General features: G+C 44.2%; 1 protein-coding gene across 3 annotated transcripts in view; it reads right to left on the bottom strand.

The window, feature by feature from the left end:
• Positions 1-12,867, bottom strand: part of LOC148021222 (Cyclophilin-like peptidyl-prolyl cis-trans isomerase family protein) — a 113,283-nt gene extending 100,416 nt beyond the window's left edge. The window contains exons 1-2 of one of the 3 annotated variants that reach the window (XM_087699051.1): positions 12,735-12,867; positions 12,475-12,647 (exon numbers count right to left, since the gene is read on the bottom strand). In XM_087699051.1, coding sequence (XP_087555177.1) covers positions 12,475-12,626 — 152 coding nt within the window. In that variant the 5' untranslated portion in view covers positions 12,627-12,647; positions 12,735-12,867. The other 2 variants (XM_087699052.1, XM_087699053.1) reach the window with 2 other exon arrangements.
• Between the last annotated feature and the right edge of the window lie 942 nt (positions 12,868-13,809).

The raw sequence follows: 13,809 nt of genomic DNA, 5'->3' as shown, positions 1-13,809 counted from the left end.
TTCATAAAGGTAGCTGGTGCATTAGTGAGACCAAAAGGCATCACCAAGAAATCATAATGCCCGTATCTAGTACGAAATGCCGTTTTGGAAATATCTTGTGCCTTAATTCTTATTTGGTGATAACCTGATCTTAAGTCTATCTTTGTGAAGAATTTTGCCCCTTGCAATTGATCAAAAAGATCTTCCATTCTGGGCATAGGAAATTTATTCTTCACCGTTATTTTATTAAGTGCTCTATAGTCAACACAAAGTCGCATAGAATCATCTTTTTTCTTTACCAATAAAATTGGTGAAGCCCAAGGTGAATTACTGGGTTGAATAAACCCTTTATCCAGGTAATCCTTAATTTGTCTCTTAACTTCTTGATGCTGTGTTTCACTTAACCTATATGGTGGTTTTGAAATTGGGTGTGTATCCTTATTTATATCAATTGGGTGATTTATTTCACCCCTATCTGGTGGAAGGCCACTAGGTAAATCAAAAGGAAACACATCTTTAAAATTATCTAACAAACGATTCAATTCATTATTAACATTCAATTCGCAAACATAGGAAAATTGTTGCTTTATATTACAGAAAATAAAAGTACTCTGTACAGGAAGAGACCATAGCATATATACCTCACAAACTTCCTTCTTTATCAGCTTCTGAACTTCAGTAGAACACAGCAAAGGATTATCAGATACTTCATGTTCACCTTGAATGACAAAAGTCTTACCATCCCTTTCAAATTCCAGTGTATTATGGTGATAGCTACGTTTTAAGAATGGTTCCAATCCCCATAGCCACTCCCTCCCTAGAGCAATGTCAGCTCTTTCCATGTTCATTATTTGGAAATCAAGCTTATCTTTATATCCTTGAATCTCGATTTCCAAATTGGATACCATTGTATCCCATATTTTATTGTCTTGGCCTTGCATCATACGCACAACGTATTGATGCTCACTGTTTTGTTGGGGAAGTTTCAATTTTTTGACAAGTGCATAATTTATAAAATTATGTGTGGCAGAGTCATCAATCATGACTCTAACCCGTTTTCCAGCTATCAATCCATGTACTCTAAGTAAATCATGTGGCCCAAAGGTAGGCTGCCACAAAGAAGTTGACATACAACACTTATGTTGTACATCCATGTGCAAGACCTCTAAAGATTTATACTTTTCATGGCCCTTTAATTCTAAGGTCTGCACTACATGGATTTGTTTTTCTTTTCCCTTGCCCTTGTCCTTTTCTTTGTCTTCCCCCTTTTTCTTTTGAGGGCAATTCCAAGCAGCATGGTTAGGGGATAGGCAATTAAAACACAATTTTTGTTTTTTGGCCTTATCAAAGTCATCAGGACTTAGCTTTGGCCTCATATATGGTTTCTTTTCAAAAGGTTGTTTTTTACCCTTGAAAAATGGCATTTTTCTTTTAAATTTGCCCACAAATTTTGAGGTTTCTAATTCCTTAGACTTGGGCTCCATATCAGTGAGACTGGTGAGTGTACCTGGACGCATACTATCTTCATAAATTAATGCAAATTTAATTGCCTCTTCAAGCGTCTTAGGTAAACTCCGTTTTACTTCCTTTTTACAGGCTTTATCCAGTCCCCTAATGAATCCTCTTGTTTTTTGGAATTCATCAATTCCTTCCAGTTTGAGGATTATCTCACGATATTCCTCCAGATATGTCAGTAGGGGTCGTCCCTTTTGTCTGACATAATCCCAACCTTCCCAATTTCTTTCCATTTCATTTTCAGGAAGAAATTCTTTTAAAAATACGGATTCAAATTGAGCCCAAGTTTCAGGTATTTTATTCGCCTCCTTTAAAGTTCGCCACCACTTATATGCTTTGGGCCCCAAAGTTAAACTGGCCTCCAATGCTTGGAGATGTGGTGGGGTGTTTTTTAATTTATGTAAATCTTCCCATTTTTGGAGGAAATTAAAGATTGTATCTTTATTCCTATCTTTTTCCTCCCTGTAAAATTGAGGTGGTTTCATATCCTTTAAAACCGGACTATCCCTCAATTTATGGTAGGTTTGGGGTTCCTTAGGATCTCGCATAGTCACATCTAAATCTTTCGATGAAGATGGGACATCCGAGATTTCTATCTTATTCTTATCTCTTTCCAACAATAAAGTTAGTTGAGATTTTATTTCAGTAAGTGTTTGAGTTAAAAACTCCATTTGAACCCCCTGAGTTTGCACACGAGCAGAAAGTGTGAGAGTGCGCAACGGAAGAGGAAATACGAACACGGAGGAGAGGAGAGAAAGCAGAGAATGAAGGAAGAGAAATCTGCACTGACTGAAATGAATGCTGAATACACTGAAATGGACTGATCAGTCCCTGCACGCAGCCCGAAGCATCAGTGAGGGCACCAGATCAGGCTGATGATGACGGCAGCACCGAAGACGGAGGAAGATGACGGAGTCGGAGTGTGCACCTGCCAAAGAAGGAAGGAAGTTGATAATACAACTGACTGGCAAGTGGGAAATGGCTATAAATAGCCAAAAAACCCAAAAACTGGCCGACCTGAAATTTGAGGCCATAAATATGTCCGACCAGCATTTAATGCTAATCTGACCAGCATTTAATGCTGGTAAAAATGCCACGAATGCTCAGAAAAATCCTGGAAAGGGTGGACAATGTCCGGCAGGTGAGGCAGGCTGAAGAATGCAGAAACTGCCCCGGGAAATGCACATCTGAGTGCTCTAGAATGAGCTACCTCCTCCGTCAAAACAAGTGATAGACAAGTCAGAGCTCCTAATGTCCTCGTCTGACTCAGACTGAGGCTCACAGGCAGGAGATGACAAGGCATGACAAACATGACTGCTAACAGAAAGATCATCAAATTGCTCTCTCGTGGCAAAAAATTCTTCCCATTGTTCTTCTTGTATGTCTGGTTCATGGGGATCTGCCATAGGTTGATCCCCGGAACTAGAACTTTCCATTACCCTTTCTTTCCCTTTTTCTGCCATTAATACACTGGAATTGGAAAGCAAAAATAAGAAATTTGCATACAAGATAAAATACTTCCCTGATTTCTTATGGCAGGCTGTGGCTTCAGTTATGTATGAAGGCTGTAGCTTCAGTTGAATATGAAGTTTTCTGCCTGTCTCACAGCAGTCGCAGTCTTATCCGCCTCAGGAGCAGTCCTATCCGTCAACAGCAATCTGATACTGGCAGCTCCACTTCTGATCTGTTTCTCGCGGCTGCTGGCAGCTTCATCTGAGCTGATTGGTCCTCGCGGATGCTGGCGGCTGCACGCCTGGTCTGGTTGGTCTTCGCGCTGGTCTTTACGTTTTTTTTTTTTTTCTCTGCCCGTTTCGTTCCTGCCGCAGGTCCCCGTAATGTTAGACCAGTATTCGATGTCACTTACGTGACGTGGCGCTGCAATTTTTAAAATTTTTGATGGCCCGTTTTCTAACGCGACGGGACGGGGCACTTCTGACTGGCGGCCTGTTTTCTGACTAACGACCCGTCGAGTATTATCGACGTCTTGATGACCAGCGACCCCAACGATTATTTCCATGACGAATCACGTCACGTCTTCACAGCTCCTGATTCCGGCTGCTCACACGATATGACCAAAACTGACGACCTGACGGATTCTTGTTTGATAAATGATCAGAAACATAGGCTCTGATACCAATGTTAGATTACAATGTTAGATTACGGGAGATAGATTTCTTCAGACTGATGGAAGCACGAGTGTTCTTCACCTCCCAGCCACGCCTAGATAAGTGCTGGCCCCCTCAAGCTTATCTCTTTGCCAGCCGTCAACTAGCTGGAGTCCTACTATTTCTGGACTCCCTTACTCTCTAGGCTCCCCTTGACCCCGTTCGGGCGCCCAAGAGCCCGGACGGTCATTCTCGTGCATGTTCCCCTAAATTTACCTTAATGTAACATTAAATATCCCTTTTAATGTCACATTAATGTCACACCATACTTGTTGCAATAGTACTCCTCAAAGTCCTCCTCTATCATGTTAGTGAAATCTGATGAAGGTGGAGTGTCGTCCTCCTCACCGAGTCCATAATGCCGTCTCAGGGCCTCCAATGATGGAAAAGCCTAATAAGACATCATAGGAACTGGAAAAGAAGGTGTCTAGGACATTGTGATTCGGTTACGAGTCGTATTGTATGCCTCGCACAAAGACTAGCTCTTCACAATATCCGTAGGATACTCTTTACAAGAGCACCGGCTTTGATACCATGTGAAGGAAACTACTAGGATTTACACTGAGGACACAAAAGTGTATTACCACGACATAAACATAGAGATAGACACAAACACAGAGGGCAAAACTCAAACCCTAAACGCAAAACTTAAAAACTCAAACCCTAAACGCAAAACTCAAAACTCAACCACAAAAACTCAAACATAAACAGAGTAAGGGAGAGAGAAAACACAACTCTGAAGTGAATGAATGCTACAAATGAATGTAAGAGTGTACATAAAAAGAAATGGAGTAGCCCCAAATCCGTCATCTCGAACGTCCGATGTAAAGCTGACTTTGTCTCCTGGACCTGCTGTGCATCATCACCTGTGACAATCAAATCATCAACATATAATACAAACAGCACACAACCATCCTCGGAAGTGTGAACATACAGCTGCGGATCGGCCTTGGACCGCCGATATCCCAACTGAGACTAGAGGAACGAATCAATCTTCTCGTTCCAAGCTCGCGGGGCCTGCTTGAGACCATACAGGGCCTTCTTCAACCTGTAGACTTTCCCATCTGAAGAACCAAAGCCAGGAGGCTGCTCAACGTAGATCTCCTCCTTCAAATCACCATTTAGGAAGGCCGACTTCACATCCAACTGATAAACAGGCCATCTCCTATGGCCAGCCAAAGCAAGAACAGCTCTAATGGTTGCCATACGAGCTGTAGGGGCAAAGGTGTCATGACAGTCAATCCCTGGGCGCTGGGCAAAACCCTTAGCAACAAGGCGAGCCTTGTGCTTATCCAAAGTACCATCACTGAGATATTTGGTCTTGAAGACCCACTTGACTCCAATCACCTTCTTCTTCGGGGGGCGTGGCACAAGTGACCAAGTGCCATTCCTCTCAATAGCCTCCAACTCAGCTTCCATAGCTTTCTTCCATGGGGCGAACTGTAAAGCCTCCTTCACGGAGGTGGGCTCTCGATCCTGCATAACACGGGACATCAAACAATAATTGGAGCAAACAAGCTCCGAAGAATTCGCCTGGTGCCTCCGTGACCGCCGCGGACCATCCTGCGGTCCCCACTCCTCAGGAACCCCCTCGATCCCTGAATCACGGAGTGTGTCACGGGCCCAGCGAGGAGGAGGCCGAACCTCCCCTCGTCGTTCTCCATCAGTAGAAGACTCTGGAATATCCACCGGTGGTAACTCCGCAGAAGGATCCAGTGGAACAGTAGACTCTGTGTCAGAAACAGAATCATAATCAAACGGCACAGGCTCCAGCGGAACTGTAGAAGGAGCCAAACTCTCCCCTGGATCTCCAAGAACGGGGTGCTCCTCACCCGTTGAAGAAGCCGGAAGCTCCACAAACCGCACATCACGGCTAGTATATACATCCCGCTTGACGGGATCATACAGTCGGTAGCCTTGGGACTGGGAGCTGTAGCCAACAAATACCTGTTTTCGGGAAGCCGCTTCAAATTTATCACGGTGAGCCTTGGGAATGTGAACATAGGCATCACACCCAAAGACCCGAAAGTAAGAAACATCTGGCTTCGTCCCAAAATAAGCCTCAAATGGAGTCATCCCTTCCATGGCCGAAGTAGGGGATCGATTAAGGATGTGGACTGCAGTAGCCACAGCCTCGGCCCACAGAACCTGAGGGGTCTGTCGGTGCTCCATCATGGTGCGCGCCATCTCGATCACACTGCGGTTCTTCCGTTCAAGAATACCATTTTCTTGAGGAGTATTGGTATTGGCAAACTCCTGGTGAATTCCTCTATCTGCACAAAACCGAGCAAAGTCATTAGACACAAATTCACCTCCCTTGTCGGATCGCAAGGTCTTCAACTTCCGGCCTGATCAGTTCTCCTCAAAGAGAAGCCAATCCTTGAAGTGCGAGAAAGCTTCTGACTTTAGTGCCAAAAAGTAGGCCCATGTCATCCTGCTGTAGTCATCCACGATCAGCATGAAGTACGAGCTCCCACGCAGGGACTCATTCCTCATAGGGCCACATAGATCCGTAGATACTAACTCCATCGGTGAAGTAGACCGCCGCGAAGCGGTGTGGGGAATGGCATCTCTATGCTGCTTCCCCCGTATGCAGGAGACACATGGCTGCTGGCTCACCACTATATCCGGCAAACCTCGAACAAGCTGTCCACATGACGCCTTCCGAAGATAGTCATAGTTCAGGTGACCAAACCGAGCATGCCATAATTCAGACTGGGACTGTGAGGTAAGAAAAAGAGTAGAGAGGACAGTGGAAGACTTCAGTTTGTAAATGCCGTTCTCCTCATATCCAGATGATAGAACCTTCCTCGATTCACGATCAAGGATTCGCACAGTAGAACTGTCAAACTCCACCAAAAGACCAAGGGAGCAAATCTTATGAACTGAAAGGAGATGGTACCCTAAGCCTGGTACATACAAAACCTCTGAGGTATGGGTGCCACCTCGTCCATCCGGAATAAGCTGCATCTTACCCCGACCTGCAATAGAAACTGAAGAGCTGTCTCCAATGAGAACCTGCCCACGCGAAGGTCACAGCTGGGCAACACCATCTGATGAAGGAGTCATGTGCCGTGAGGCACCACTATCAATAATCCACTCTCGAGATTGGGGAGCCGCCATCGCAGCATCAGAAGCATTCGGTGAAGCGTCCTCAATGACAACTAGATGTAGAAATGCAGCTGATGAGGGTGCAGCCACCGCTCCAGAATCCTTGGTTTCCTTCTTCTTGGTGTCCTTCGAGTCTTTGTCAGGGCAATCCTTCTTCCAATGGCCAGTCTTTCCACAAATATGACATGTGGAGTCTTTGTCCTTGTCCTTCTTGGACTTGTTATCCCCCTTCTTCTTCTTTTGGTCCTTCCCCTTCTTCTGAGAGGCTTGACCTGTCAACGCCTCCGTCTTGGAAGCATTCTGTCCCTTTAACTGTTCCTCTTGGTCCAAGACCATAGGAACCAACTCTTCCCACCGAAGAGTAGACTCTCGCCCCGAAGCAATAAGGGCAGAGTAAAATGTACCGAATCGTGGCAGCAACTGGGACAATAGTGTGATCGCCATGTCTTCGGAGGAAATCGGCTTCCCCGCATTCTGAACCTGCATCTGTAGCTGCCTTAGCTTGTTAATGTGTTCCCTTAGCGAAGAAGACTTATTGACGGACAAAGTCCGCATCTGGACCTCCAAAGAAACCCTCTTCATCAGGGTCATCCGATTGTACATTTGATCAAGCTCCAGCCATATCTCACGAGCCACCGTCAAGTGCTCGATGTGAGCGATCACGGCTGTAGTGCATGATGGAAAGAGAAAGGATCGAATCCTGGCATTCAGTTTGTCCCAATGAGACTGGGCCCTGGCCAACTCCGCACGAGCATCGGAAGAGAGTTTGGACTCATCTCTTACCGAAGGCCGGTCAATATCTTCCTGTACCAACTCCGCCAGATCATAGGACTCAAGAATGGCCAACATCATAACGCGCCAAATGCGGTAGTTGTCGCCGTCGAGCTTCTGATCTGTAGGAAGAGCCGGTAAGACAGGCACCTTCCGGTCCATAATCGCCTGGAACTCCAAGTCCATCTCTGTAGACATCTTCACCTGCAATGCCTTCTCAAACGCAAAAGCAGCCCCCTCTGACTGAGTAAACTCAGCCTGCTAAGGCTCTTCCGCGTCCCGAAGCTTCTTCACCCGCCGGAGGCGATGAAAAAGCAAAACCTGCACTTTTAGGTTGAAAACTCAAACTTCCTCCGCGTCAAACAGCAGTAAACAGCAGCAAATCCACCACCTGTACTCCTTTCCTGTGCGCCCACACTCGTTTCAGCCTTGTCGAGCTTCTGATCTGTAGGAAGAGCCGGTAAGACAGGCACCTTCCGGTCCATAATCGCCTGGAACTCCAAGTCCATCTCTGTAGACATCTTCACCTGCAATGCCTTCTCAAACGCAAAAGCAGCCCCCTCTGACTGAGTAAACTCAGCCTGCTAAGGCTCTTCCGCGTCCCGAAGCTTCTTCACCCGCCGGAGGCGATGAAAAAGCAAAACCTGCACTTTTAGGTTGAAAACTCAAACTTCCTCCGCGTCAAACAGCAGTAAACAGCAGCAAATCCACCACCTGTACTCCTTTCCTGTGCGCCCACACTCGTTTCAGCCTTGTTCCAAGGCGCAGCCCTCCTGTCTGCCCTTAAACGCAAAAAACGCAAATTTGTGTCGCGATGGAAACTCCTTTTCAGGTTGATTCTGCACTCAGTCAGCCCTCAAACACTGCTCTGATACCATGTCAGAGTGCAACGGTACGGAAGCGTAGGACTGAGAGAGAGAAAACGCAGAGAGAAAAGGGAGAGAAAGAGACAGTGTACAATGAAGATCTGTTGTATAAAGAATGCTGAATACAAAGATATACACGGGCGCAGTGCGCTGGACTGCGTGTCTCCACCTCGACGATGCAACCTGCTGTCCACCTCGAAGTCTGCTGCAGTCTGCACTGTCTGCTATCTGAAATCTGTGAACAGAGACAGAAATCTGCACGGCACCGGTCTGTAATCTGCGACAGAGAAGAATGGGCAGACTGCTGGAAACGTCGGCAATATATAGCCGAAAAACTGCCTGAAATGGGGCGCCAGAAAATAGGGCGCAGCCTGGAGTAAGTCGGCTGCAGGCAGTCGGACTGCCACGTGGCAGTCCGACTGCACAGTCCGACTGTGCAGCAGCCTGCTGGTCCGACTGTGCAGGCCTGCCTGCCCACGCCTGCCTGCCCACCAAACAGGCTATAATCTCTAACACATCTTGCCCAATTTTCCATCCAATCCCAATTGGACTCAAATCAACACTAATAATGATAGGCTTTCCATATGAATAATTAGCCTTTCTCAATGTAGGAGCAGATTTCAAGAGCTACTTTAATTTTTTCATAGCTTTCTGATGCTTTCTTTCCTAATGAAACCTTTGACCTTTCCTCAAGAGCTGATATAGAGCATCAGCTGCATGTGCAAAGTGAGGGATACAAATCAAATAGAACACACATGCACCCAAGAATCTACGCACCTCTAATACATTTATACATACATCTTACAATCTATCAATCCCATCTATTTTTGCTAGTGATGGTCTTCGCCCAAAGGGCCCACACATATGCCCAACAATCAAAACCTCTTCAACTTCAAAGATAGACTTTTGTCCAGAAAGAGTTAAGTGCACCTCTTCTAGATGCATCAAAATCCTTTCACAATCCACAATATGGTCTGCAACAAACTGTTTGTATCCATGAGCATCCATCTCTTTATTATTTTCATCCACTACACACCCTTTGATTGGAACATCATCCAAGAAGGGCATTGTCAATTGTGGTATAAAATCCCTAAGTACCCTATTCATAGCATTTGTCATGTGTGCCACTGAGTTTGTTGCACCCTGCGGAAGAGTACACATCCGTACTACCCCAGGGGAGTCTTCATGGTTGTGATATCCCTGCTCTCAACTGCAAGTTAAAACTGATCATATCCCGAGTAAAGATCACCCAAAGAATAGATTCTGCCTGCAAAAACCTCTACAAATCCATCAACCACATGACCTGTACCCACATTTCTTATGGTCACTTTATTGACCAGTTACATATCTTGAATAAATCTCAAAGCCCCATTCTTTTTTGGTACAGTAAAACCACTTTGAGTACGGGGCTAAAGAGGACTCCAAGATCTTCATGCAAATCTTTTCATTTAGCAAATCCATTAGCTTTGGCAAGTAAGCTTAAGGCACTGGAATAGGCCTCAAGTTCCATGGTACATGTGGCACAGTAAATATTACCATAGGAGAGACAACATTCGGATCCACATAAGCTATTTTAGTTGGCTGAAATGCAAATGCTTTTCCATGCCTAGCCAACATCTGCATAAAACAATCTCTTTCAGCAAGCAAAAGAAACCCTTCTGTTTGGCTTCCTCAAGACAAAAAGATAGTACGCAGCAAAGACGTAGTATTTAATGAGACAAAGTTGTTGAAAAATGCTACACAAGGTAACCTTGACAATTAGAATGTCAAATTTCAGCATGAACAGCTAGCCATTCAACAACCATTAGCTAAAGATTCTATTCCTTTTAATGCTAAAAATGAGGAGCAACCTATTGTGCTACAGCCAGAAGATAATGGCGATAAATAGATGCACGGGATGGAATAGGCAGCAAGAAGAGCATGCTAAAAACAGGTTACAATAGTAAGGAAGTGCTGAAAATCAGCCACCTGATGATGATGTGCACATACCTGAAGATGTAGGCCCATTGCCTAACAATACAAATCATTGGGTAAGAAGGTTTACACATGTCAAAAGGTAGCCACAGAGGTTTTAGCCATCTTTGGATTGCATTTAATTGACTAATGAAGGTGAGCCTTTGACATTTAGAGAGACACAATCATGTGAAAACAAGAGAAAGTCAGAGGAAAACACAAGGAAACAAGTGGCTTGAATATGCCAATGCAAGTGAAGAGGCCTCAAATGGATCACACAAAGAGCGTCTAGTTGGGAATAGATGAGCCAAATAATTGACCCGACCAAAAGATGATAGTGAGGAGCTATAGAAGGTGCTAAATAGCATTTCTACCAAATATTGAAATCACGGAGCAAAGGGCACGGGATGGGGATGCTAGCAACAAGAAAGGGTGGCTCAAAGAGAAGGGAAAGTAGCCATTGCGTGATACAAAGGCTGCAAGAAAATGGGAATCCCTAAAAGGGCACCTCACAATCTAAGGAATCCACCTCTAGAATTGAAGGCATAGTTTTTCCATACGTGAATCAAACGTCAAACGCAAACGCGTATGAAAGTATGAAACGAGTATAATTCAGACCCTAGACCTGAATCATACGTGACCCTAATTTTTTAACATATTCTTAACAAAATATGAGAAAAATACACAACCAAAAGCAAAACTAAAAACTATATAATAGAGTCACATCATATATTATGATTCATGATTCATCTGTCATCAACTAATCTACTCATCATCTTCATCATTCATTAAATTTACTTATCAACTAAGTACGTCAGGCAGCAGTATTTCCAAGTAGAGAGCTGTGTTTCCCACAGTTTGTGAAATTCCTCAGGCTGAGTTCAATCGTTTTCAATCATGATTCCTCAGGAGTGTGTGTTTCAAACTGCCTGGATCCAAGGAAAGAGTCGGCAGATAAAGGCAACTACATTTTGTATCCTTTTGTGTAAAGTCGTCAACATTTTTTAATTTGAAAAAACGTCAAGTCTGATATGGGGTTTTCAGACGTCTGTTTTTCAGACGTTTACAGACGTCTGAAATTCATTTCAGACGCGTCTGAAAACAACTATGATCGAAGGAATGGGTAGGGAGGCCACAACCACATTGCTAATATCAGTATTCGCAAAGAAGTAGGGGGGTCCAAGGTAGCGACCAAAGGTGTGGTGAGGGATGGGAAGGAATCTATAAAATCCAAAGTATCATGTACAAGGTAGTTGAGGCAATGGGGAGATGTTGAAAAGTACCATGCTCAGGAGGAGTAGAAATAAGAAAATGAATTCCATAAAGCGCCCCCCCCCCCCCCCCCCCCCGGCAACATGTCCAAAGGATGACTCATGATATTAGCATCCTCCACAAAGATAAATAAGAAAATGAATTCCATAAAGCGCCGCCCCCCCCCCCCCCCCCCCCCCCGGCAACATGTCTAAAGGATGACTCATGATATTAGTATCCTCCACAAAGATAAGCATGCTTGATGAAGAATATCCACGACCAACTATGCATAACTTGAGGGAAGATGGAAGCCCAAATGAGGAACATGTAGGACCTCCGCTACAAAGCTCGAATGAGGGCAGTTGGGAAGTAACGGCATGGTGCCCACACCACTAATAAACAAAGATGATGTCACCCATGGTGACGAAACCATCCTAAATGACCGAGATCATGGAGCCAATCACACCTCAAAATCATATGACTAGATGCCCAGCTATCCACGACAAAGCTTTTCAGGAAGATGAACAAGCAACATGAGAATACTTCAGCAGATGAATGTGAAGAAGACGCCGTTGTAATGGCAGGAGCAGATATGGATGAAGAAGCCGACTCCTTTGCCACATCCTTTGCACTAGGACAAAGGTGAGGGCACTTCTTCCCAAAACAGGAAGCATGAACAGGTTTACTTTCCGACTCCCGCTTTACACGAGCAGTCAGAACAAGTCTTGGCAAACTTTAACATGTAAGCTTAAACAACTCTCCCACGACGCCTTAGCTGCGAGATACACATGATGCCTACGCGTAGCAGCATCTAACTATGCTTGATAAGGTACATCAAGTAACAGACACACAGAGGAACACACCTGAAATTTTCAGCAGTCTTAGGCACAATATCTGCAAAAAGCTCCATCTTGATTCTTCCAGCAGGCAAGGTACCGATGGTCACGTCGAAGAATACGACGGGATTCTTCGGGTTCTGAGGGCGCAGGTGCCAATCAACGACTCCTTCCGCCATTCTCTCTGGACTTGGAGTCGACTGCGATGGAATACAGTAAACAAGTATTGAAAGAACATCAAAATGGGCATGAGTCTGTACTCTTGCTGAATTTTGGATTTTTCAAACCTTTATTTTTAAAAGAAACCCGAGTGTTTAGAGCAACCAACAAGGCTTGTGTGTGTGTGTTTTACATGAGAAGCCAGTTCAGTTCCACTGATGGATGTCTCGCTCTATCTATACGGGAAACTCCGGGTGTACGAAATCAACTACTAGAAATAGCATCGGATTTGTATATAAACAAGGTTTTTTGGGATTTTTCAAGTCTATAAACAAGAGGCATCTTCTCAGGCTTGATTTTGATGAAATTGAGACTACAATTTGTAAATAGGCTGTGTTGCACATGAAAATGAATGTTACACCTGGCCAAGCCTTCCAGATGTTAATATCATCCCAACTTCCAATAAAGATAATCTTGCGTATCCTCAAAGGAAGGGCAAGAAAGTTGCATTAGGATCAACCACAACCTCCAATGAAGAACAAACACACACTCACTCACACACGCATGCACGCGCGCGCGCACACACACATACACACACACTCTCTCTCTCTCTCTCTCTCTGTGTGCACTACATACACACATATATATGGGGTTTGAGATATTAAGAAGCACACGTTGTCATGCCACTATGCACACACCGTGTTAAAAAAAATTAGAGTGTGGCTTTCTTATTGATTTAGAGAGCCAATGCCATTCTAGACATTAGTGTTAGTGTCCATAGTTCAAAAATATTAGATTTTTGGATAAGTTTAGCCAATTTATGATATTTTAGATATTATCTCTTGTAAAAATCCATAAAACTGTAGACAACTTATAGATTAGGATAACATGTAAAAGAAAGCATGTAGCTTTCAACTTTTTTTAGAGGATTTTATGTAAAAAGAAAGATTAGTGAAATCACGCGATTGTTGTTTTCAGGCAGTGAACAGCACTCCGAAGTGGAAGATGAAGAAAGAGTGATCTGGCTGAATTCTAACCAAGTATTCTAGTATTTTATCCCCCTTTCGGAGTCAATGGAAGCATCAGATTGGCGATCTGAGCTACATAGAGGAAGGTATTATTTTATACACGTTTTTGCTACAAGAGTTTTATTTTCTCATAATACAGAAATAAACTGGTAGGTTTCATCTCTGTTAGTATTCT

The sequence above is a fragment of the Lygodium microphyllum genome, chromosome 18 (assembly GCF_053477565.2).
Source record: "Lygodium microphyllum isolate KBCC chromosome 18, Lygodium_microphyllum_v1.1.10, whole genome shotgun sequence".
Lineage (NCBI taxonomy): Eukaryota > Viridiplantae > Streptophyta > Polypodiopsida > Schizaeales > Lygodiaceae > Lygodium > Lygodium microphyllum.
Note: the sequence above shows the minus strand (reverse complement) of the source record. Positions and strands in the feature narration are given on the sequence as shown.